This window comes from Taudactylus pleione, unplaced genomic scaffold (assembly GCF_031769625.1).
Source record: "Taudactylus pleione unplaced genomic scaffold, aTauple2 ptg000115l, whole genome shotgun sequence".
Lineage (NCBI taxonomy): Eukaryota > Metazoa > Chordata > Amphibia > Anura > Myobatrachidae > Taudactylus > Taudactylus pleione.
The window spans coordinates 1,115,818-1,142,904 of NW_028284517.1; the positions used below are offsets into that span (position 1 = coordinate 1,115,818).

At 45.0% G+C, this 27,087-nt stretch overlaps 2 protein-coding genes across 3 annotated transcripts in view; both read right to left on the minus strand.

The window, feature by feature from the left end:
• Positions 1-6,130, minus strand: part of LOC148524865 (fatty-acid amide hydrolase 1-like) — a 74,463-nt gene extending 68,333 nt beyond the window's left edge. The window contains exon 1 of the mRNA XM_088471605.1: positions 5,837-6,130. The gene's annotated coding sequence lies outside the window, so the exon portion shown is untranslated. The remainder of the gene's footprint in view (positions 1-5,836) is intronic.
• A 1,354-nt stretch (positions 6,131-7,484) lies between these two features.
• Positions 7,485-25,742, minus strand: NSUN4 (NOP2/Sun RNA methyltransferase 4). 2 transcript variants are annotated; one of them, XM_088471607.1, is made up of 6 exons: positions 24,562-25,057; positions 24,059-24,453; positions 23,029-23,180; positions 20,719-20,873; positions 19,685-19,809; positions 7,485-9,454 (listed from the first exon to the last, which is right to left on the minus strand). In XM_088471607.1, exons 1-6 carry the CDS (start codon positions 24,595-24,597, stop codon positions 9,178-9,180), a joined length of 1,140 nt encoding a protein of 379 aa, XP_088327733.1. In that variant the 5' UTR covers positions 24,598-25,057; the 3' UTR covers positions 7,485-9,177. The 2 variants fall into 2 exon arrangements, with proteins under 2 accessions (XP_088327733.1, XP_088327732.1); XM_088471606.1 differs by lacking the exon at positions 24,562-25,057 and adding an exon at positions 25,486-25,742 and having other exon boundaries at positions 7,486-9,454.
• Between the last annotated feature and the right edge of the window lie 1,345 nt (positions 25,743-27,087).

The window sequence follows — 27,087 nt, forward strand, 5'->3', positions numbered from 1 at the left end:
CCAGTAACTGATTGCTACTAACCGCACTGTAATAATAATAATCATATATCACCTTATATATTCCCAGCCCCCTGCCAGTAACTGATTGCTACTAACCGCACTGTAATAATAATCATATATCACCTTATATATTCCCAGCCCCCTGCCAGTAACTGATTGCTACTAACCGCACTGTAATAATAATCATATATCACCTTATATATTCCCAGCCCCCTGCCAGTAACTGATTGCTACTAACCGCACTGTAATAATAATAATCATATATCACCTTATATATTCCCAGCCCCCTGCCAGTAACTGATTGCTACTAAGTGCACTGTAATAATAATCACATATCACCTTATATATTCCCAGCCCCCTGCCAATCACTCACTGCTACCGTGTTTCCCCGATAATTAGACCTACCCCGAAAATAAGACCTATCCTTAGTTTTGATGGATGGCCCAAAATAAGCCCTACCCCGAAAGTAAGACCTATTAAAATCAAATTTTTCCGGGTCCCTGCTCTACACTAGCCAGCTCCGCCCTCCGCATGTAGTACCGTATGGTACTACGGTAAATGAAAGAGCTGGAGGAGGCTACCCGGCCCGCTCGGGCCGCTCCTCCACCAGCTTATGGGTACTGTAGTCAGACTGCTGGAGTCAGCGCGCGTGACGGTGGACTACGGAGGAGCCGTGGATCGTGGATGAAGAAGCCGCCTCCCGATTCTTCTTATTGTAAAAAGGTAAGTGGGAAATGGCTGCAATCAACACCGTGGTGGTGGTGGTGGTGGGGGGGGGGGGGGTTCGGGCTGGAGAGGCACAAACTATTCAACAATAGGGGGGGAGAGAGAGAGGCAGAGGCTGCAATCAACAACAGGGGGGGAGGGAGAGCACAGGCTGCATTCAACAACAGGGGGGGAGGGAGAGCACAGGCTGCATTCAACATTGAATGAAATATCCAAATTAAAATAAGCCCTACCCCGAAAATGAGCCCTATGGTGTTTTTTTGACCCCCCAAAAAAATAAGACAGTGTCTTATTATCGGGGAAACACGGTATTGCACTGTAATAATAATCATATAGCACATTACATATTCCCAGCCCCCTGCCAATCACACGCTGTAACTGTAGGGTAATAATTATAATGTATCACCTTATATATCTATCCTAGCCCCCCTGTCAATCACAAACGGTTTCTGCAGTGTACTAGTAAATATTTATCACCTTATAGTTATACAGTACTGGTCAACATTATTGGCACCCTTGAATTTTAAGCACATCATGTGCAATATGTCCTGAACATAAATGAAAGTAGTAGAACAGTTTTGGTATATAGTAGTCCATTCATTATGTTAATTAATGGGGGCCCGGTGGATCTGAATGGATCCATCTTCGCAACTCTAGCCCCCCCCCCAGCAGCCTAAGCTTAACCTCCCACTAGTGCCTAACCATAAGCACCCACCCACCCCCCTGCAGCCTAACCCTAACCTCCCACTAGTGCCTAACCCTAGCCCTGACCTCTCACTAGTGCCCAATCCTAGCCCTCACCCCAGCAGCCTAAGCCTAATGCCGACATCCAGAAAATTTGACATTTCATCTGTCAACATTCTTCTAGCTGTTAACATTGACTTGTCGACCTTTTGGCTACATTCCCTGCGTCACTGCGGTGCTATATGAAAGCATCAGAAGTGGTATTATCACCAAACACAAGACTTCTAAAGCAGTGGCGGATCCAGGGAGAGGGGGGGGGGAGCGTTCAGGGCAATTGCGCCCATCCCAGGCGTAACACTTCAGGTGGCACATCAGGGCAGGAAGAAAGCAGGGACAGCAGCCTCCCAGCCCAGCCCAGCACACAGCAGTCTCTACTCTTACCCTGCACAGATGTGCCACACAACGCACACCCATGTTTTGCTGCTAGAGAAGGCCCGACAGCTGTAGGCAGGAAGGAAGTGTTACAGGCGGGCGATTGCCCTCATCGGGTTACTCGCCACCACCGGATCCGCCACTGCTCTTTTACAAGCTACAATGACATCTCCAAAGACCTACAAAGCTTCCGTGTAAGTCACTAATCTGTGAAAATTATACTTTTTCAGAGTTACCGTGGAAAATACAGTATCTGCTGAAGTGGAGAAGAGTGACCCGTTCCTCCTCCAGCAGTATGTTGATCATGATCCTGCACCCCACCTCAGTTCAGGGAATAAGTTGCCTTTGGTGAGCTCTTGCCAAGGCCGAACTGGCCGTCTGGCACTTCTAGCAAATGCACCCGCTATAGTTACGCCCCTGATTGGTGTTATCTACTGCTTTTGTAATGATCAGTTGTACGATTTAGTAGATTAATATTATGGGGCCTGTTTATCAGTATAATAAATAGTCCCAGTTTGAGGACTTTGAAATCTCTCCAGTGGACTGCAGAAAAATGTCCTGGCTGTTCTATTGCTAAAAGTCTTGGGGCAAGATTTGCTAAAGGGCAGCAGCATCAGCTCAATGTAGCCTTTTATCGGCTCACAGGGCTAATATTTGGAGAGCTGTAGACTGCACACAGATGGCACCAAAGCCGCCTCACTGCAGGACAGAGATTTACAGCAAGCATTAGGGATGGACTTCGGAATCCGATGGTTAGCAACCATTGATGTTTCCGAGCCGACGGAAATACTTTTTCCATCGCATTGTGGGGTTTCGATGGTTGCCAGCCGTCGGCTGCAGCTTTCCGATGCCCATCTGATGATTGACAGGTTTCTTTGCAGCTTCAGACACCCGGAAGCTCCAACTGTTTCTGCACATGTGTACAGTGTAGCCATCGCTTAGCTTGATTTCATGTCGGAAACCCGGCAACCATTCGATAACGGGCTTCCGATGTCCATCCCTAGCAAGTACCACCATTATGACTCCCATAACGGGCAGGTGATCTGTAATGCCAACATGTGAAAAATAAGTGTTGTGTCTGGCCAAGGTCATAACAGGGCTTTCCTGTGCCTGCCATGCCACCTGAGCACATGACGTGCGGCGGCACCATTTGCACACTCCTAGTTACGGCCCTGTGTCCAGCTAACCTGGGTTATGATGACAGCTATATCCTCAGACAGTTATGCCTATAGTCTAATGGTGCCAACACACATACCGATGTGCTCACGATCTAACATCGTGTATGATTTCCCTTGAACTCTCCTCCAGAAGTGTCACACCCCGATAAGGATGTTCTGTACTAAGTGTGGTGTTATGTTAGGGGTGATGGAGTACTTCCTTGCCAAATACTCTGTCTCTGGATTACCTTGGGTTCTTGAACTCATCCGAAAGGAAAGTATTAGATACAGGCAATAGAAGCACTCACCAGAAGTATTTATTAAACAACACTGAAATATTAAAAGACGATTCTGCATATTAAGAAAAAAACTATTTGCAGTCAAAGCTACAAATATCCCGGCGCTCAATACAAAGGTTGTTTGATTGTAATCAGTGCCAGCTGCAAGTAATACAGGTTTGGTCAAAAACCTAGAGACAAAAGTCTCCACAGAAACAAAAGAAAGTGTAAAATCGTTTTACTGCGCTATGCACTGTTGAATTCTCAAATTGAAAAACTCTACATAAGGTTTGCTGTCTGTTGAATTAAACAGGAGGCTTAAATAAAATAAATTTGATGCTTTAATACAATGTAATCCACAAATACTAGTACTTGCAATCAAATATACATAAATAGAATCAAACAGGAAATATCAATCATATAATTGCAAAGATCAAATAACTCTCTAGCTTAAGTGCATTGCTAATGGGGGGCATCCACTAGACGATTTTATCCCTGTCCAACCTCTTAACAATTTTCCCTTGAAGTTTCCCTTGAAATATGATCTTCCACTCTGAACAATTTGCAAACGATTTGCAAAAGATCGAACGTGTTGTTTCAATCTGTGATTGAGAGCTTTCAGCTATAGTGGGCAGATAGTGGTTCATCGTTTGATTGTTCAGCGTCAACGATGTGTAAACAATGTGTAAACGATGTGTAAACGATTTGTAAGCAATCAAGTGAAATTGAGCTGCATGTTCAGTTGATGGAGGAGACGATCAAACGACCAGCGGGAGCGCGCATCGTACATCGTTAGAAACAATTACTGCACGATTTGCAAACGATGTTCAAATGATGTTTGAACGATTATCGAACTATTTTATAATTATTGTTCAATCGTTCAACTTTATCGTCTAGTGGATACCCCCCTTAAGAGAGTGTTTAAGTGCAGTGTAGGAGTGGAACATTAGAACGCTGTGCTGTAGAAACCTCAGTGATACAGTTACACTCTCTTAGAAATGCACTTAAGCTAGAGAGTTATTTGATCTTTGCAATTATATGATTGATATTTCCTGTTTGATTCTATTTATGTATATTTGATTGCAAGTACTAGTATTTGTGGATTACATTTTATTTATTTATTTATTAACAGTTTCTTATATAGCGCAGCATATTCCGTTGCGCTTTACAATTGGAAACATTGATAGAACAAAACAGGGTAATAACAGACAGACATAGAGGTAAGAGGGCCCTGCTTGCAAGCTTACAATCTATAGGTTGTATTAAAGCATCAAATGTATTTTATTTAAGCCTCTTGTTTAATTCAACAGACAGCAAACCTTATGTAGAGTTTTTCAATTTGAGAATTCAACAGTGCATAGCGCAGTAAAACGATTTTACACTTTCTTTTGATCCTGCACATTAACCTTACATTAAACATTTACAATATATAGGCATTGACACTCTTCAAAACGAAGAAAGGTACATCTTGTTCCGTGTTATTTTTGTAATGCAGGAACTCTGGATTTGCGAAGTTACTGCGGAATGAATAGGTTAAACATGAACAAATGTATCACAACACTTACACATACTTTAGTTCAAATGAAGAAATATGACTGTCAGCTACTTGGTGTACCAAGCAAATACAACAAACGTCAGTCTCAAGTCCTACCCCTGAATGCAATACGTGATCAGTTTAGCAGTTAATCATTTGAAATACATTGCCCGGGTTACTGGCTAATTGGAGAATAAGTCAAAGTATCCTCTTTTTTTAGGCAAAATCCTGCACTGTTGTCACCTAAACGGGTAAAGCTTATTTATAGTGAAGGTGAAGTTCCAAATTGTAATCCTCTCCGCCTTCTCGTGTAGAATAATGTTATTAGCTGACTTTGAATCTAGGTTTAATGCAACCCTACAGTATTTATCTTTAGGAGCAGCTGGCTGGTAGCTGAGTAGGTTCTATTTGGATTAAAAGGTAGCAATCTCTCCTGGCTACACTTATCCTGGTTCTTTTGTCTTAATGTTCTTCACGGATACCACTCTGTTACAGTGACAGAGTATTTTGCAGGGACACAGGCAGGAGGTGAAGAATACACTGCTGACTTTTTACACTCTGATCCTCTGTAATTGGATTTAATATAAACTTATGTTTTGTGTGAATGTCACCTGAGGTGATCATTTGCAAACAGCTGAGGTACCTTTATCCAAGCTAACTCCTCGCATAAACTGTGCTCCGTTAAGTGTTTATTTAACTTTGCTTGCTGGCTGAACTCTGTAGCTTATTTGCCCTACTGCACTGGTGGTTTATTTATCAAGCAGTGAAAAACTTAGTAAAGTGGACCAGTGGAGAAGTTGACCATGGCAACCAATCAGCTCCTACCTATTATTTTATAGACTGTGCTTAATAAATGTTACTTCAAAGCTGATTGGTTGTCATGGGCAACTTCTCCACTGGACCGCTTCACTAAGTTAAACCCGAATGTTCCTCCTTCAGCTGCTGTCCCTGTGTGGCCGGGAGCTGACTTTGACAGATGGGGGAGAGTGAGAGATACAGTAGCAGGGGCTGGATGGGTTACTCACTGCTCAGCCTTTATTGAACTCTGCTCCGTCCCCTCCTGAACAGACCGTGCCTCCGCACTTTACTACCCGGCTGTCAGTCAACCAGAAGGGGGAGGAAGCAGGGCGGCTTCACTGCTGATGCTGCTTCCTCCTCTCAAAGTCCCGGCAGCAGCCTGTGTGCTCCAGTGATCCCTTCACGGCAGAGGCAGAGACAGCTCCCCTCAGCGCGGCCCCGGTGAGTCCGGCTCCAGCTCCCCTCAGGCAGCTACTGTTACTCCGGTAAGCGCAGCGCTGTGTTCCCGCTGCCCGCTTACCTCAGACTCCACACTACCCAGCGGCCCCCTCGGGTCCTGCTCTTATAGCGGCGGTCGCATGCGGGTCCTCTTCCCGCACGCGCCGCTTCTCTGCCTCACTCCTGTCAATGCTCTCTATAGGGACAGTTCTCCCCTCCGCAGCGGCTGCAGTGCAAACGTTCCTGCCGCGTGCCCCTCATTCCTCTCGGTCTAGAGTGGGCAACCAGCTCCAAATTCCCCTCTGTGAGGGGGTGAAGACACCTATATATATACATATTTTAGAAGTGGGACAATAAACTCTTCAGGGGTATCACAGAAGCTCCCCGGCAGTCCTACACACAATTTGGAGTAAAAAGCATCCAATCTGACTTAAGATCTAGCGCGCATCTTAACTTTTTTTTCCCAGTGCATTGTGTCCCAGATTGGCAAATCTGCCCTACAGAACGGCAGATCTGAAGATGCGATGTACAGTCAGCGGGGATGCGCATCAGCATCGTGAGTGGGGACTCACGATTTATTGACGATTTGGGCATATTTTACCCAATTTGTCGTCACGATTCGTCAAAATCGCCAAAATCGTGTAAAATATCGCTATGTGTGTGGGCAGCTTAAGTTTGAGGGTGGAGAAAGGCAGAGCAAAGGCTTCTGGGTATATTTAAGCAAACATAACTTGCTTCTCGGACGTGAACCCCTTAATGTTAGGGACGCCAGTATAGAGGAGCCTTGACGATTGGCCTGGCGCTTATTCATATATTTGCAAATGTATGTAACTAATACCTCTGAATCTCTATTATCATGTAGGATTTAAGTATTTTTTGCTGATTTTGCTACAGTGTGCTGGAGGGCAAATCCCTTTTTTCTGTATAACTTGTGGCTTGTTTGCCATGCTTCACATGGTAGCTGCTGTATATTTTGTATCTTTTTAGGTGAGTATGAATGTGCTCCTGGCTAATGACGCACATCAGCAGACTCCTGCCAGTCAGATATTGGGTGAGATGCACAAACACCTCGCAGTACTTACCGCCGGACACCGCTGATCGCATATGCACTAACATATGCGATCAGCAGCACAAAGGACAGCTCTTCCGATAAGAGCTGTCCTTTGCGATCTGCCCTGCGCTATGGACTTCTGGCTAAAGCTGGCGTTACCCTCTGCATCGGAGCCCAGCGGCCAGGAGATTGATGAATACGGAAAATGCGGTAAACAGGGGTTTTAACGCATTTTCCGTTTAGTGCATCCCGGCCGTAATGAGGCCTCACAGCCAATAGTGGGATCATAGAGCATACCATGGGACTATTGAAGAGCAGGTTCCAGTGTCTTGATAAAAGTGGAGGTGTGCTTCTCTACGTCCCTGAAAAGGTGTCCGATGTTATGTTGTTCTGCTGAACCAATCAGCATCACCAACACTTTTTTCAGTTGGTAAACAATTATTTACTTTCATTAATTGATTACAGTGCTGTAAACACGGATTCCTCAGAGTTCTGTGTATTGTCTAATTTTCCTCTTCTCGGCTGCGGTATAAATGAAGCAGCCGTAACTGGTAAAAAAAAGGTTATGTGCACTAATAACTTTTTAAAAACAGTACATATGTCATAGAGAAATAAAAGTAATAATTTGACACTTCAAAAATGCTTTTTCATTTTTTTTCTTTTCTAAGTAAAATCGACGTCTTCACGTGCGGCCTGTGTTTAGGCCGATGGCGTTGCGGCCTTTGAGAAGAACCTGTTGCTTGATACATGCCACAAGAATAATATTAATATATGTTGTTTATTATTTCTATTTAAAGCACTGAAGTTAAAACTTGGCAGACATGATATATTCTCTTAATAAAGTGTCATGCGGGAGCAATCAGGGGAAGGAGGTCATAGTAGGAAGTGCAGGGGGATGTGGTGTGTACAGGGTGCAGAGTGTGTGGGTGAAGGGAGTGTGTGCTAATTAGCCATGGCTGGGCCTGTATGAGGTGCCCAGGCCACCTGTTGAGGGTGCCATGCATAGTATTATACATTATTTTTTTCAGTACCCAGTCTCCCCAGCTGTATCAACAGCCCTGGGCATGTGAATAACATCTTTGCTACAGCTGTTCTATAATGCCGCTAATTGCATCAGTATACAGTGGGGAGGGGGGGGAGGGTCTGATTCCGACACGGACAGATCTCTATTCAAGGAAACAAATGGTGAGTTTTTGTATAAGGCTCACGTGCAGACGCAAAGTTACGCATTTTTGTATAGGACTGTTCGATTCTGAGTTGGACGGAACTTGGCTGGATCGGTCTTCCCATGAAATAGGGCATTTTGAGGCATTAAATGCAGTGCCATATCTGGGCGGCAGAGCGCCCAGGGGCAGAACTATGGGAGACAATGGAGGCGCCTGCCGCCAGGCTCCAGCTCTGAAGGGGCACCTCCTCCATTGTCCACAACATATTCACCCTAGTCAGGGCTGTAACTATGTACTCGGAGTGTACCGTCACGGCTACCCAATACATGGCATCTCTTCCCGGCACATGAGAAGCCACCATACGCTAGTGGAGAGCTCCATGTCAGACCATCAGCTTTGATGCTAATGATCGCTACAAACAAATAGTAAATGTACTCCACAATAAATTCAATCAAATATATAACTTATTTATATGGGTATTTTCATTCGGTTGGTTTGCACAATTTGTGATATTGTTTATGGTTTGTACATTTTATTACCAGATAGGAAAAATGTCAATGTTCTGGTGTTCTAAGTGGGAAGGCATCATATTTCCTACACACAGGACACATCTTTATTAGTAGACACCACGACCGACATAACCATCTGGTCCCACCGGCTGGAGGCCTGGCTGAGCAGCTCGACATCCCGGCGTACTGCCTGGCCAGCATGCTTAGACAGAGCCCCACGACCCCTGTTATGCATGGCCATGCCCCCTTTTCACGTGTGCACACGCTAAGCAAGAATGAAAGGGCACATTTTTTTTTAGCCCCAGTCCATCCGTAGCACAACAATGGGGAAACATTTACACCTGAGAAGGATGGCAGCTTAAGATTCTCCCCAGGCTCTCTCCCAACTCGTTTCACGCTGGCTTCTATCGCATGCGAAGCATCTTACAGAAATACATAGGTCCAAAGTTTGCAGTGAGATGGGGGACAACCAACTCTCCTATGCGGCAATCTGTGTAGAAATTGAATGTACTTCTGTAAATATCCCGGAAGGAGCGGAGGTTCTTGATCTCAGCATGGACTCCGTACTCTGAGGCTGCCAGCTCAAGCGCTCTCTCCACTACACACTCATTCTGGAGCTGAGACAGGGAGCAAGTGGCGTACACCACCTCTCCTCCTGGTGTGGCAGCCCGCAGGCCAGATCTGAGGGAAAATAAAAGGGAATCAAACTCCGTACAAGAAAATCTGAACAGCAGCAACATATATAGTCAGGTGAAGAAGAAAATATGCCCTCTTTGGTTTTGCAATCAGGACAACATAGTCCTTGGGAGGGACTAGTCATTTAATCCTTAAAGTTCTAATATTTGATACATTGAATCTTATGATGTGAAGGACAATAATAAGAATTCAAGAAGCTGTGTGTTGAAAAAAGAAGAAGTACATCCCATGATTCAGTAACTTCCACAACCACTGTCAGCTGCAACCACTGATCAAAGCAATCACTCTCTGCATGAGTTCATCCGGATCTTCATCACAGTTCTGCAAGTTTGGTTTCCTTACAAAACGATGTCAATACAACTATGGGCCATATTCATTTAGTGGCGAAAACGACCAGTTTTTCTTCACCATCGGCGAAATCGGACGATTTTCTACAAAAAACCTTCAAAAACTGCAAACAGAAAATGGAGAAAATTTTTGTAAGTTGCGTACTTTGGCAAAAAACGACTGCGCAAATTTTGGGTGAAAAAAAAAAACTTCAAAATGGTCTTAGCGTATTGGGTCTGATTTTTCGAGGGGCAGTATGGATGAGTCAAGTGTTTTAAAAATTGCACGCGGTTGCAGCTGGCAGTTTTTTAAAATTGCGTTTTACAACACGAAAATATACTTGAACCCATTTTAACATACCCACCATTTTACATGGAACAGTGATTTCCTGAAAAAAAAATAGCTATCACTTTCAACGATTTTTTAATTTTTTAATTCCGCAGTCATTTTTTCGCCAAAGTACGCAACTTACCAAAAAAATTTGGGCTAATTTATCATTAGGGGGGGGGGGGGGGGGGGGGGTTGTCCAAAGGGTTCTGAAAGAAATCCCCAAATTTTTAGCCAAATTTTTTTTTTCTCCTGGTCTGGGATAGAAAAAACTTTTCTCCAGTTTTTTTGCTCCATTTTCGCCTGTTTGCTGTCTTCGCTGGATTTTGTTTTGGCGCAAATCGGCCGTTTTCACCATTAATTGAATACGGCACCATGTTTGAGGGCATAATGCTATAGCCAGCTCTCTTAAGGTACCACCACAGTATCTTAGTTGGGTTGAACTCTGGACTTGACGTGGTCATTCCACAACCCTGAATCTTTTATTCTCCTTTGTAGGTATGCTGCTGTGCTTTGAGTACACTCCTGTAATATGATCCAATTTAAGCCAAAGTGACAGTTGTTGGACAGACGGCCTCACATTCTCTAGATCATCCAATCTGACCCTATCTAAAATAAACGGGCTGATTCTTTGGGGTATATTTACCAAGAATCGTGTCTGGCCGAGATTGCATTCTTGTGTGAGTTTTCCCAGGTTTTTAAACTCAGATTTACTAAGGCAAACATGAGTGCAAAAATGATCCCGCACAGAAATAGACGGCAAAACACACAAATAAAAGTCAATAGACAATCGAACCAACACACAAGTACTTTCCATAGACAGGAATACAACTTACGGATTTACTAAGGATCGTGTTTAAAAAGACACGATAGAACACGGAGCAGAAATCAATAGAAATGCCAGTGAGCTGTGTACTTCTGTGTTATAGGTGTAATAAAGGCGTGGGGGTTCCCCTTCCCAAAAGCATAACCAGCCCTGGACTTCTAAGCCCATTCTGGTACAGGAAAATCAGGGAAACACTGGCGTAACGTTCCCCCTATTTTCCTACAACCAGCAGCGAGCTGAACCAGCTAGGGTGATAACGCCATAGCAGGGGGACACAGCATTCTCCAACCTCAAACAGGTCAGCCAAGGGACCCCGCACCCTTCCCTGCACCCCTGGTGGCGGTGGGTGCAGAGGTAACAGGTTAAAGATAGAAATAATATTGTTCTTCACAGTTGAACTATAGGTCCCAGCAAGCCTGCCCTGCAGCACTTGCTTCACCTAGTCCTGAAGTATCCTCGGGAGAAGGGATCCCACTTTCCAAGGAATCCCAGGGCTGGGGAGACCAGACTGAGGTTGGATAATGTTTTGGCATTGGGACCCCCCTTATGTGAGTCTTCCTCCTATGGCATTACTACCCCCCCCGGCTGTTTTTTTCAGCACCAGAATGGGCTCAAAGGCCCACAGCTGCTTATGGTTTACGGGGGAAATCCACACAGATTTTTTTTCTTAACCCTTCTTTTACACTACACACAGAAGAACTGCACAGATCACTATGATCCGTGCAGTGCTTCTACAGAACAAGCAGCACACAGGCAGGTCTATTGTTTTCATGCCAACACAACTGAACTTGCACATGATTAGACACGATGGCATAGACCATCTGATTAAAATAGACAGGCAAACACGATTCTTAGTAAATCTGTGTGTTTTAGCGTGAAAAACACACGTGGGTCTCAGCGATGCCCAGCATGTTTTTTTAACTCCCAACAATGATTCTATGGGGTAAATTTACTAAAGTGAGAGTTTTTAGAAGTGACATTTAAAAGTGATGTTGCCCATAGCAACCAATCAAATTCTACTTAACATTTAACTAGCACCTTCTAGAAGATAATAGCTAGAATCTGATTGGTTGCTATGGGCAACATCACTTTTAAAACTCACTTCAGTAAATTTACCCCTTAGTATATTCAATTAGGTGCGATAAGTCAGTTTCTTGCGAAAAAGTTTCGCCGGTGGCGTCATTTCGCCAGTCGAAAATTTATCCCCGTATTCAATTCCAAAGACTTTTTGCCGGTGCGGAAAGTCAATGCATTGGAATAGGCGAAAAAGATTTGCCGATGAAAGCTGTCGAAAAACAATGCAGAATTGGGGTTTTGGGGTGCAAACTTGCGGGAACCACCCTGTCCCCTTGGGAAAGCCCCCCAAAAGGTAAACTGTGTCAAAAAAAAAAAAGTCTTTAAAAAAAACTTAACATCCCAAAAAAGTACTTTCATTTTGGGGGCGAAAAAAAAACAAAGTTGGGGGACAAACTTAAAAACTAGCGAAATAGATTCCAGGGAGGTCCCCAAGTATGCCCCAGGTGTTTTTAAGTTTGCAGCAGGTGGATATGCTAGCACCAATTTTCATGTACCTCAAATTTGCAGGGGCTAGTTATTTTGCTGAAAAAAATATTGCTTAACGCAATTCTTCACCACTTATGCAAAGACGCTAATAGCAAGCTATTGCAAAAAAAAAAAAAAAAAAAACAGATTTGCTTTATTAGGGGTACTAGAACACCCCTATAGTGATCCCCTATGTTATGCAGCTTTTTTTTTACAGAGTGTTTTTCCCATTTTTGACAATTCGCCAGGTCCGAATTCGCCGGGTTCGGTTCTCGCTGATTTCTATCTGAATAAGCGGTGACGCGCGCGATACCTTTTCGAATGGAAAACCAGCAAAGACGGCAAAAAGACCGGTATGCTAGAAGTCCGGGACTTTTCGCGGCTAACTGAATACGGACCTTAATTGGGAATTAAGCAGATAAAAAAACAAGTAACTTTGCACCTTGGCAAAACCATGATGCACTGCAGGTGGGGAAGATGTACAATGTGCAGAGACATTTAGATTTGGGAGGGGTGTGTCCAAGCTCAAATTTAAATTGCAGTGTAAAAATAAAGCTGCTAAGCCACCAAATATGTAATAACGAGTCTCCTACAAGACAACCTCTCCAGCCTATGTTATACCCCTTTTACACCGGAGCTAAAACCCTGGTTATTGCAAGGTTAACCTGGGCAGCTTCTTGGTGTAAAAGGGGAGAGTGACCCGGCAATCCAACCTAGGTAACTTGCATTAGTAGGGCATGCTGGTTCTAGTAGTGCTAGTTGGAGTTCCCAGGGGTGACTCCCAGGTAAGCTGGCTCTCAATTTGGATGCATTTATGTATGTGCCTTTATCATGAGGCCTTACATTTGACAAAATTATATATGTGCCTTTATCATGAGGCCTTATAATTGGTATATTTTACATTTGGGGTGAGCGTTTGGGCGTAGGGCGCCCGGGACTGGTCTGGCTGGGCCTCCTCAGGGCATCACCACTTAATACACATAGTTGCTTTTCACATCACCTTTTATGTTTGTTTATTATTCATGTATTTTTTCACATATATTTTAACCTCTCATTCCACACTTAATGATTACTCACACACAGCTATACTTTACACTGCACTGTCACTCTTTTTCCATTTTCGTGTGATGCCCTGGGGGGGTCCTGGGTTGGACGTTTTTTGGGGTGCACTGCGCCCCGGACGTGAACCCCTTAGTGTTAGGGACTGCTGGTAACAGAGAAGCCGTGACGTGGCCCAGCAGCCTCCCATGTATTTGCAAATGCATGCAACTAATATCTCTGAATTTCTATGACCATATGGTCTTCATATATTGTTGCAGGTATTATTCAGTGTGCTGAGGTACAATAGGGGTTTAAATCCCCCTCCTTTTTCAACTTGCAGGGTTTAACAGGGGAGTACCCTAAGAAACCCTGCAGTGTGAACGGTGCGCTCCGGGTCATGATGACCAGGAGCGCGCCGCATGCGGGCCGATTGGTCCGGCTTCAGTGGCGCTTGGAGATGACATCTTCTCCAAGCGTCCACTTTAATGCCGGAAAAGCCGGGTCTATGCAGACCCGACTCTGGTGTGAACGAAGCCGACCCGGGAATGTCCTGGGTCGGCACCGGCTAAATTCCGGGTCTGATCCGGATTGGAACCCTGTTCCAACTCCGGGTCAGACCCAGAATTTAGGTGTAAAAGGGGTATTAGAGACATGAGGACTGATACAGTGTAGTCCAGTCGTACATAAAACCAGCAAAATAATAGCTTTATTCTCACACAGATAGAGCTGGACGTTGCACAATTTCCTTACAGTCCTCAGTGATCAGGGTCTCCCCAGATCCGTAGGCCATACCGTCTCATAACAGTCCACTGGAGCTGACCCACCAATAGTAAGATCAGCATACAAAGTGGACGCTAGACCAATTTCTGAAGCCTGACGTAGACTTTCCAGCGAAAAAGTAGTTCAAAGTTTGCAGGTTAAGCAGAAGTTGTTAATGGTTTACTGATTAACAAAATCATGGAGACAGAGGCTAGGAAGCAGCAGAGATAAATGTTAGAGTACATTTGGCAAAAGTCCAGATGTCGCATTTAAAGCGGCAATTTTTTTTTTTTTTTTTAATGCAGAACCAGGTTGTTTTTGCCTTTAAAAAATAATTGCAGCTTTAAATCATGTGGTGTTTCTAGTGCACAACTTGTTAAACCTCTGATTACAAAAACAATAGGATTACATGAACAAATAGCAGTTTATTGTTAAAATACCGGTCTGTATGTATCTATGTCTGGATGGAGAAACGTCTAATGCTGGGCATACACTATACAATTATACGTCAGATATCTGCCCAATCTGGCTGGTTGGAATGAAAACCTGGTAATGTATGGGAGCAAATGGCAATCAACTATTTGCTCACAAACACTGGAAAACAAGACAAAAATGATTGCTCAGACAAACTGGTTAAATCAAATGAATTTAACCTATTTCAACAAATAGTTTGTGTCCGTTTTCCAGTGTTTAAGACCATATGATTGATTGTTATTTGCTCCCATACATTACCAGGTTTTTATTCCAACCAGCCAGATTGGACAGATAATTGCATAGTGTATGCCCAGCATAAGTGGTGTTTCAGTGCCCATAATTGATGCATTTGCAGCCAGCTGTATTCCATTAAAACACAAGTTCTCAAACTCGGTCCTCAGGACCCCAAACAGGTCTTGTTTTCCAGGTTTCCTCACAGCTCCACCTGTGGATGTTTTAAAATGTGTCAGTGAGTAATGAACACACCTGTGCACCTGCTGGGTGACCTCGAAAACGTGCACTGCGTGGGGTCCTGAGGACAGAGTTTGAGAACCACTGCATTAGAAGGTGAAGGTCCACTAAATCAAGGGTGACAAAAAACGGTTCTCGAGGACCCCCTGACAGCTCGTGTTTTCCAGACCACCTGTGGATCATGGAATGTGTCAGTTAGGAATGAATGCACCACCTCTCGAGGCATTGTGGACCGGGTTGGCCACACGTGCACTAAAAAAATCCTATGGATAGAAAACTGGAAAGCGATGGCTTCAGTATCCAGCATGCTTAAAGTTTAAGCAGAGATCATTCATGAGGATACAACAAAAAATAAGTAGACAATATCTAACAAAAAGTATTGACATGATGCAAAAAGTAAGTTTACTTTCTGTGTGAAGCTTCTCTACATGTAATTTTATTCTCATCCAGAAGTAGGTGTCTAGCAGTGGTTCTATGGTCATGACAGGCCCACACCCAAATAAGCATTGAATTGGCTACAAAATTCTCTTTTTTGGAGAACTACTGGATACAAACATTCAAAATGTCACTGCCGGTACATCCCCATCAATTGCGGCAAGATGGAAGGAAAATTAGTTTTTCTTCAACACCAACACACGTTATTGGCCAGGGAAACATTGATACATTGAATTTTCGGCAGATAGGTTGGACCACATGGAGACAGCCTTTTAGTTCCGTCAGGAAGAGGGAATACAAGCCAGGCCACAGCCTTCTTAATGACTATAATTTAGACCAACCCCTCCATAATCCCGTGGGTGGCAGAATCTCAGAGTATGTGGAAAAATGGAAGCGGACCACTGAAGACCAATTGGGTTCGCAATGTCCGCAATCAAATCTGCAAGATAGAAATCCACTCTGTACACAGGGGGGGAATGTCTTAGGGAAATCTTGAAGAACAGTCTACAGACTCTATAGAAGTAATTAGTAACCTCTCCCCTACCTATGGCACAAAGAGGGAACAGGCTTTTCTCCAAAATCTTCCCGATTGAAAGAGCATCAGGAGATTTCAAACAGTTCTCAATCTGTGGCGGCTCAATTAAATAATTTAGGGAAGACATTTCTGTATAGACTAAGGGGCGCGATTCATTACGGATCGCAATTGCGAAAGAAATAGCGATTACGCACGCAGTTCAACTGCGATAGTATGCCAATCATTGCGCTGGCTATGCAGTCGCTGCACTACATAGGGGTGCCCACTTTACCTTACACACATCCGTAATGTTTAGCAAGACTGCAAAACCATCGGTACAATCGAGAACCATCGCAGCCTCACGCACACTTGCTGCTTATGGCATCGCAGTGACTAATTTACGCACACGCCAATGCACTGGAACGCCTGCGTTTTGTCACCCCTCCACCCGTCACCACCCACAAACGGTACTTCCTGTCAATCACTCTGCGATGGGTCTGCATAGTCACTGTGATTGCAGCAGCCGGTTCGCGCACTGCGATGCCTACGCTGTACGCAACATCCAGCCGATAGCGTGCGTATTAGCAACTACGATCCTTACTGACTCAGGCCCTAAGTACAGTGAACACTCCATGCAATACAGTAAAGAGGCTTCCTTACTTCAATAGATAGATATGTCCCCATTAATATTGTCGCTCACCATCATAAATGTCTCTGATTTGTCATGTGACACCGTTTCCAGTGTCTCCAATCCAAACTGTCCACTTATCCACGGACATTCACCAAACTGCTCAGAATTCTTATTGCTGCTCACAGGAAAGCCGCCATCACGCTATAGAGGCCTATCCATTAGCAGATAAATATGAACGAACAACGATATATCGTTAAGTCGTTCAATTTATCCGTCATGGATAGGCCTGAACGATGATAGATGCGCACTCCCATGGCCGACAAATTGTGTCTTTCGTCTCTCCAACATGTTAGTCAATTAACGCTTATCACTGACAGGTATTAGAAATATCTGTCAGTTTATAAGCGGTAAACGACGAACGATATTTTTAATGTAAATTAATAGAAACACAAAAAAATCCACTCCCTGAATGATGTCATGCAATATCGTTCGTCGTTTGCAAAAATCTGTCATGTACATGACCGATATCTGTCACCGCAGCCCCAGGAATTTTCAGGGGATAAATCTTTTGTCTTTCATCGTAGAGAAAGATCTGCTAATGGATAGGCCCCTTATGGCCTTATTTAGACAACATTCTTGTAACAGGAAAGTCAGAGAACATTGATTAACACAGAACAGCCCAGGTTATGAACTCCCTATAGCAGTGTTTCTCAAACTCTGTCCTCAGGACCCCACACAGGTGACATTCTCCAGGTCACCCTGCAGGTGCACAGGTGTACTCATTACTCGCTGACACATTTTAAGGTGGAGCGAATTACGTCACTTGTAATTCTATAAGGAGACCTGGAAAACATGCACTGTTTGGGGTCCTGAGGACAGAGTTTGAGAACCTGTGCCCTATAAGAACATGTTTAGACCAGCAATACATCAAAAAGCCATCTAGTCTCTTCATAGCAGCTACAATTCCTGTGTGTACAGATAGACACAGAAGACTTGATACAATGTAGCATCTAGACTATTAGCTCCAGTCTCAGCCAGTGCCAATACTATGGCCTCCTCCTGGGAATGTCCTCACCCATCATAGGCATTATTCCTTGTGCAAGATGGCATTTGAGAACTACTATTGCAACTACTCAACCAGCTCAATCGCCATTCATCATTTCTAAATAAACTCAAACTTACAAAAGGATCTCTTCTATTGTGGCAAAATGCAAGATCAAAAGATCGTGGTGTATAATTCTCAAAACAAGAATGGATCGTGATCAAAACCTCGAGATCTCAGCTACTTACATGAGTAATTTGGCTACAAAACAAAAAAATCTGCACGCACACATTCTAGAAATGAGGGCAGCTTGGCATGGTCACTCATCATTTCCAACCCCTCTAATGACATAAACATATCAGGATAATTTTACCACAACCAGGTAGCACAAAAAGCTGAAACATGATAACAGAAGTATCAACAATGATATACACCTCCCTGCACTGCACATCGCAGGCACAGACAATATGATAGCAGATAGTCTTAGCTGATAGCAAGTCCAGCAATTAAGTTAACATTGAAACAAATTATTACTGTGCCGCCATATATTTTCCACCATGTTGTTTGTTTATGTTTTGTGAGACAGCTTGGGAATATTCTCTCAGACAGACAAGGGAAGAAGGAGGCGCACTGTACACCTTCCGGGGGTGAAGGAGGACCCACACTGTACACCTTCCGGGGGTGAAGGAGGACCCACACTGTACACCTTCCGGGGGTGTAGGAGGACCCACACTGTACACCTTCCGGGGGTGTAGGAGGACCCACACTGTACACCTTCCGGGGGTGTAGGAGGACCCACACTGTACACCTTCCGGGGGTGTAGGAGGACCCACACTGTACACCTTCCAGGGGTGTAGGAGGACCCACACTGTACACCTTCCGGGGGTGTAGGAGGACCCACACTGTACACCTTCCGGGGGTGTAGGAGGACCCACACTGTACACCTTCCGGGGGTGTAGGAGGACCCACACTGTACACCTTCCGGGGGTGTAGGAGGACCCACACTGTACACCTTCCGGGGGTGTAGGAGGACCCACACTGTACACCTTCCGGGGGTGTAGGAGGACCCACACTGTACACCTTCCGGGGGTGTAGGAGGACCCACACTGTACACCTTCCGGGGGTGTAGGAGGAGTCACACTGTACACCTTCCGGGGGTGTAGGAGGAGTCACACTGTACACCTTCCGGGGGTGTAGGAGGAGTCACACTGTACACCTTCCGGGGGTGTAGGAGGAGTCACACTGTACACCTTCCGGGGGTGTAGGAGGAGTCACACTGTACACCTTCCGGGGGTGTAGGAGGAGTCACACTGTACACCTTCCGGGGGTGTAGGAGGAGTCACACTGTACACCTTCCGGGGGTGTAGGAGGAGTCACACTGTACACCTTCCGGGGGTGTAGGAGGAGTCACACTGTACACCTTCCGGGGGTGTAGGAGGAGTCACACTGTACACCTTCCGGGGGTGTAGGAGGAGTCACACTGTACACCTTCCGGGGGTGTAGGAGGAGTCACACTGTACACCTTCCGGGGGTGTAGGAGGAGTCACACTGTACACCTTCCGGGGGTGTAGGAGGAGTCACACTGTACACCTTCCGGGGGTGTAGGAGGAGTCACACTATATATACCTTCCGTGGATGTAGGAGGAGTCACACTATATATACCTTCCGTGGATGTAGGAGTCGCCGCACTATATACCTTTCGGGGGCTGTCATGTGGTATTGCAAGGAAAAGAAAGGAATATATGGCTATATTATCTAAATCTCTAGTGAAGTATTAAGTATCGTGGTTCCATGAGGTAATAGTGACCTAGGTACCAATTACTTACACCAGGAGCATAGTCTGCAGCAGAGGCATCATCTGTCGCTCCTTTGTCCTCATACGATGGAAGATGTTGTTCTCCTCCTCTAGAAGGGAATGTCGGTCTGTGGTACATGGAGTGTCCACCAAAACCTGCAGATCCAAGAGTAATAATTAAATTCCAGGACAACACTGGGTAAGGTGGTGGGGAAGGGGGGCTTGTGGGCGTGGTTGAGCTATGCAGGGGCCGGACAGTACACATCATATAAAACTTCCAAACAAGAGAGATCTGTGAGGTCCGCACTGGTTATACATAACTCCCCACTTCGTCAAAGATCATTTAAGTATTAATTTTAATATAATTAATCAATCACAGAGGGTGCTCACGTGGATGATTTTTATGTACATTCACCAAAGAAAAAAAAAAAAAAAAAAGATGATTGTCCTTTGTTGGGGCACACCTATTTAAGTTAGATTGCTTTTGAGATAAAATTTTAAAAAAATCAATTATTTCTATATTCCTTACATTTAACTATATTGAGATATGGTGGTCTTAGCTGTATCTGTATTATGTCAATATTGAAGGTATTATCTCAATAAGTTACACTGTGCATAAGGCGTATTGTCTGGTACAGTTATAGAGTGGAGGAGCTAAACCAGAGGTTCCCAAACTCCGCCATTACAGTCCAGGTTTTAAGGATATCCATGCTTGAGCACAGGTGATTTAATTAGTACCTCAATCAATTTGTTTTAACCATCTGGACTCAAGCATTGACATCCTTAAAACCTGGGCTGTCATGGCGGAGTTTGGAAACCTCTGAAATGAACAATATGCAGCACAGAGAAAGATCAGGTTTCTTACAGACAAGTCATAAGAAAGGAGAAAATAAGCTAATGGTCAATCTGCCCAACCCGCACTAACGTGATAACTGATTGGTCACTTCCTCAGACAGCCCCGTTTGTTTGAGGTTCAGGAGTGGTTTTGTGTTTCTACTCCCTGATCTCACATATCAGCTACTTATCGTGCACTAAATGCTGTACTACAGACGGAGAGGCACTGACCCGGTCATACACGCCCTCTTCTGGCCAGTCTGATCCATCCCATGAGGTGACACGCACTCTGTCCTCTGTACGCAACTCCTGTGGTATGTAGGACCGCAGGACCCTGCGCAGGCGGTTGCAGCGGGAAACTGAGGAGTCATTGGTTGCCAGGTATCCTGTAACAGAGATCTATCAGACTTTTCACCATCACACATAGCATACAGGGGTCACCTAATACAGGGGCTGACAGTGCATACCTCTGTATGTTGTAACCGCTTTATACAGGGGGTCACACAGCGTGTGCTCTGTATGTAGTAGTAGGCACATTATACCGGGGGTGACACCGTGCACAATTCTATATGTTGTAGTCACACTATACAGGGGGTGACACCAATTGGTGCTCTGTATGTAGTAGTAGGCACATTATACAGGGGGTGACACCGTGCATACCTCTATATGTTGTAGTCACACTATACAGGGGGTGACACCAATTGTGTACTCTGTATGTAGTAATACCGGGGGTGACACCGTGCATACCTCTATATGTAGTAGTCACACTGTACAGGTGACACCAATTGTGTGCTCTGTATGTAGTAGTAGGCACATTATACAGGGGGTGACACCGTGCATACCTCTATATGTTGTAATCACACTATAACAGGGGCTGACACCAATTGTGTGCTCTTTATGTAGTAGTAGGCAGAGGGTAGATTCCTACCCGACTCTCGGCGCTAATAGTATTAATACAAGACTGTCAGTTGAGATCAGCTGCAACTGCTTGGAGTTTAGTGTGAACTCCCACTACAAGTACTAATAGAACAACATGGGCAATGCGCTATGATCACGTCTGACTGGAATGGAATGTGTTGCTACACAATGTGACACACAATGAATGAATAAAAAAAGAGAATTTTTTACTTCTAAATATAAAATACATACATCACACACAATACATTACACATAATACATATAACATATAAATAAAGTATAAATGGATTGGACTGTTGAAATGCAGATATATAAAGGTTGTATTAAAATAAATGCTTGTATCAGAAAATGGATCTCCTGTAGAGCAAAAAAAGTGATACAGTTGAATGTAACAGATCAAATCAATTGTGTCATTTCCATGGAATAGATTGATACTGTCTCAGTTCTTTTGCACACTGTTTAAAATTACTGCATTCTCACACCTGAAGTGAGTGTAGGTTATCCATATTAATAGACTTGGATTTGAAGATGTCGTGCTGGCGTCCCAGCATATGATTGTAGTATTGATGATAACCAATTGGAGTTAAATAACTCCTATTGTAAAATATGTGTTCCTGTGAAAGGATATGTCCGTCTACACAATGGAGATGAAGCGGCAGACAAAGGGTTATCTTTCTCTCTGTGTGTTAGGAGGGAGAAAGTGTGTCTTACCGCTCACAGGATGGATGCAGCAGCGCTCTCCCAGATCGATGCAATCACTGTGGGGAGATGATAGTCGGCGTGCCGTGGGATCGGTAGCTCCGTTGTTAGCGGCTGTTCAATCAGCTCCGGAATCCCGCTGGCAGAATATGTGTGGCAGTGCTCTCCCGGATGGATGTGGTCGCTGTGGGGAGCTGGATGGTGATGCTCCGTGAGACTGGTGTCTCCGCTGCCTGTGCGGTCAGCTCGAAAATTCTCCAAAGGTACAGGTGCAGGTGTGTGGTACGCAGTGAAAGGACTGAACGGCAATGACGTCAACGCGTTTCGTCTCTTTGAACTTTGAAAAAGTCTCTAGTTCAAAGAGACGAAACGCGTTGACGTTATATATCTGCATACCTTTATATATCTGCATTTCAACAGTCCAATCCATTTATACTTTATTTATATGTTATATGTATTATGTGTAATGTATTGTGTGTGATGTATGTATTTTATTTTTAGAAGTAAAAAATTCTCTTTTTTTATTCATTCATTGTGTGTCACATTGTGTAGCAACACATTCCATTCCAGTCAGACGTGATCATAGCGCATTGCCCATGTTGTTCTGTATGTAGTAGTAGGCACATTATACAGGGGCTGACAGTGCATACCTCTGTATGTTGTAACCGCATTATACAGGGGGTCACACAGCGTGTGCTCTGTATGTAGTAGTCACATTATAAAGGTAGTAACGCATATTGTGTGCTCTGTATGTAGTAGTAGGCACATTATACCGGGGATGACACAGTGCATACCTCTATATGTTGTAGTCACACTATACAGGGGGTGACACCAATTGTGTGCTCTGTATGTCGTAGTAGCTACATTATGCAGAGGTTAATGCCCCACAAAAACTCATTATATCAGGTAACTAGTGGCTCTTACTGCAATTGTTCATCAGAAAAGCCAGCGTCTTCCCCCCAGGGGCTGCACACAAGTCCAGGACGCAGTGTTCCGGCTGGACATTGAGGGCCAGGACAGGGAGAAGTGACGCTGCATCCATCAGATAATACTCCAGAAGACCAAAGATGTCAGACCTGTGACAGAGGCAAACGTTTACATTACTATGACATTTAACTAACCCCGCAATGGTGATTACCGATATATAGCAATATAAGAACATGCCTGTGATACTACAGTGGGGACTAGGGAACCCAGTATACTCCATATGTATGGAATAATATGTCCCAATGAAAACAAGCAAGATATTTTCCACTGAATGTTTTAACCTGGGAACCATCCCAGTTGTGACTTTGTACAAACAGTGTCCCTACAATATAGTTATGGGCGCTCCTTCTAATTAATCATAGAGCTAACCATACTGGACATAAAAATAAGACATTCTACTGACCAGTTAGGGTCCTCCCCCTTCCTTTTTCTTGCCTTGGTTCGATCCCCACCCCCCTTTCCTAATGCCTTACCTTCATCCCTATCTTCTTTCCCTCCCATTCTCCCCTAATCCTACATAGCCCCTCCTCCTACCTCTCATCTCACTCATGTCAATCATCCACTGGTTCCTACCCAGTTACATGTTACTACTGATTGTATCAAAAATATTTCTTTAGAAAATGAGTTTCATGCTCTTTTATTATTGTTACTACACACGTTTTTCCCCACCCTTTCTCCTTCATGTTGTAATACATTATACTGATCTTATCTATTTTTGAAAATAAAGAGATTTAGAAAAAAAAAAGCCAAGACATATCCTGTAAAGAGAGTCTGAAAATCTGGCTAATCCAAACTGCAACTAAACATTGCACAAGATTTAGTATTTCAGCAAGATGGAAACAATTAGATGCAGCACATCATAGCTAGGCCAAGTAGGTACATCTAGTTCAGCAGGATGAGCCTACAGGGAGCCTGAACAAGAGGCAATAACGCTGGATGTACCAGCAACGATCCAAAAATACTGCACCTGGCTGGGGGAAAGCGGCTGATGTCACCTCTGGGGTAAGTGTAACATATGAGGTTTGAGGTAGTAAGGATACTTCCTTTCTCCTGTTCTGTACTGTGCGACTCGTGAGGAAATGTATCCACTGAGAATTTCTCTGTGTCCTCCTTTACCTCTGGAGACTGTGACTGAGACATAATCTTATAGGCCTCACACAAAAAGTCAATGGCATTTAGAGAAGAGAGTTTCTGGATCACAGCCTCCTTCCTGGAGAAGTTATTGATGAGAGCTCCGTACTTCTGTTCTGAGAGGAGGCTGATTCGGATTGAAGGCCAGAGTTCTCCAAACTGCAAACTGTAGTTATTATCAAAATACTGCAGGGCAAGTCTGGAACATGTGACTTTTGGAAGACTGGTGGCCTAGGAGATATTATAAATTATAAAATATTTTTCAATTAAATGCAGCACTAGGCCAGCAGTAGTAAAATACAAATATCACAACATTACTGGATGCAAGACCAAACCTACCGGTCTCTCTGCCCAGCCGGATACAGGGGTACACATACCGCCTCCCCTCCTTATCAAGCTGGATACAGGGGTACTCACACTGCACCCCTCCCTCTTCTGCCGTATACAGGGGTCCCCCTCCCTGGACACAGGGGTACTCACTCTGTCCTTCCCTCTCCTGCTGGATACAGGGGTACTCACTTTGCTCCCTCAACTACTGGATACAGGGGTACTCACTCCTCCCCTCAGTCTCCTGCTGGATATAGGGGTACTCACACCAACCACCTCCCTCTATCCTCTGGATACAGGGGTACTCACACCAACCCCTCCTTCTCGTGCTGGATACAGGGGTACTCACACCAACCACCTCCCTCTATCCTCTGGATACAGGGGTACTCACACCAACCCCTCCCTCGCCTGCTGGATACAGGGGTACTCACACCAACCCCTCCCTCTCGTGCTGGATACAGGGGTACTCACTCTGCCCCCTCCCTCTCCTGCTGGATACAGGGGTACTCACTCTGCCCCCTCCCTCTCCTGCTGGATACAGGGATACTCACAACAACCTCCTCCCTCTCCTGCTGGATACATGGGTACTCACTCTGCCCCCTCCCTCTCCTGCTGGATACAGGGGTACTCACTCTGCCCCCTCCCTCTCCTGCTGGATACAGGGGTACTCACAACAACCTCCTCCCTCTCCTGCTGGATACATGGGTACTCACTCTGCCCCCTCCCTCTCCTGCTGGATACATGGGTACTCACTCTGCCCCCTCCCTCTCCTGCTGGATACAGGGGTACTCACTCTGCCCCCTCCCTCTCCTGCTGAATACAGGGATACTCACAACAACCTCCTCCCTCTCCTGCTGGATACAGATGTACTCACTCTGCCCTTCCCTCTCCTACCGGAAACATGGGTACTCATCCTATCCCATCCCCTATACACACCCATTTCTTCTTGTGCCCGTATCTGCAGAATGTCAGACTCGGCTTCCTGAGTCCCCGGAGTAGAAACATTGCTCCAATGGAGGCCGCCATCTTGATGTGCAGCGCAGATAATCTCCCGGCTAGACACAGAGCTCCGTCTCATATAGTTCCTGTGAGAACTGTCTCTCGAATGTGACATGGCAAAGTCTTCGGGGTTCATATACCAGTAATGGATCAATATAGCGGCACTGAGCTGCCCGTGTAATGGTCCTTCATAGCCGGGAGACTTACAGTGTAACCTTCCCAGACACCAGCTACAACAGACCCGCATCTCACTTTACAGTCCATGCTGTATGTGTGTGTGACCAGTGTTGCCAACTCTGAAATGGAAAACAAGCCCAAAACAATCCTAAAAAGCCTAATAAAAAAGCCCAATTTATGGGGGTGTCTCTTTGTCCTCACTCTCTACCTGCCTATTTCCTTTATTCCCCCTCTTCTCTAACCTAAATATATTAGTGTATGCACAGCCTTATTATCTGTCTATATTGCTTTTCTCCCTCTACACCAGCCTCCATATTGTTACCGCCTCCCTCTTTTCATACCTTGTTCCCTTGCCAGTCTTCAGCTGGGTACACACTTGCCGATGTGTGTGTCCAGCGATGCGACACCCGACCACGCAATATATATCAGGCGGTCGATACATACTGCACGATGTGGTGACCAAACGTCCGATATGTCGGGCATCGGCTCCATTCACTATACCAGTGTTGGTATCTGGGTCCGTCGGCCCTACATGCAGGCCGACGGAACAACCCCGATGGACAACCCACAGGGTCACGCATAGTGGTTACACACTAGCTGATGTGGATATGTCACTCCAATAAGCAGGATCAGGCGACATATCGTCTAGTGTGTACCCATCTTTCCTTTACCTGACTCTTCTCCGCATTCCTCTCACCCCTCTTCCTTCATTCCTGTCACCTGTCTAATTCCATTATCCCCTCTTTTTAAAAGCCTCAGTCATTTTAACTCACACCCATGTACTTGCCTCATTTCTATCATCTAGTTTACCTCTCCTTCTTGCCTGCCCCCAACAACTTCACCCTGTACTCCAGCTACTGTCTTCTATTCCCCAGACACAACCTTCCCCCTTCCCTCAGTCACTATCAGTGCAAAATACACACACACACACATTTACTTACCTCCAGGGGTGCCTCGGCAATGCACACAAAATAAACAAGCCCAAAAACAAGCAACCTTAAAAAAACAAGCCCAAAAACATGCAACTTGCAAAAAAAAAAACAAGCCCAATTCCACTTGTTATAAGCGGACTTGGCAACTATGGGCCTGATTCAGACCCACTCGCGAGCGGCTGTCCGCTCGCAAGTGGGTCGATGTTATGGACTGAGCATGCGCACGACGGAGGGAGCTCCGTCGTGCGCATGCGCCAGACGCGACGAGCGAAGGAAAGTCCTTCGCTCGTTGTGTCCGATCAAAGGGGGCGTGCTGTCAATGTTGATTGACAGCACGCCCCCTTTGGTGGGCGTGCCGGGGGCGTGCCTCCCTGACGGGGGCGTTCCTAAGGGAACGCCTCCCATCAGAAGCCGGCCCACTGACATCACT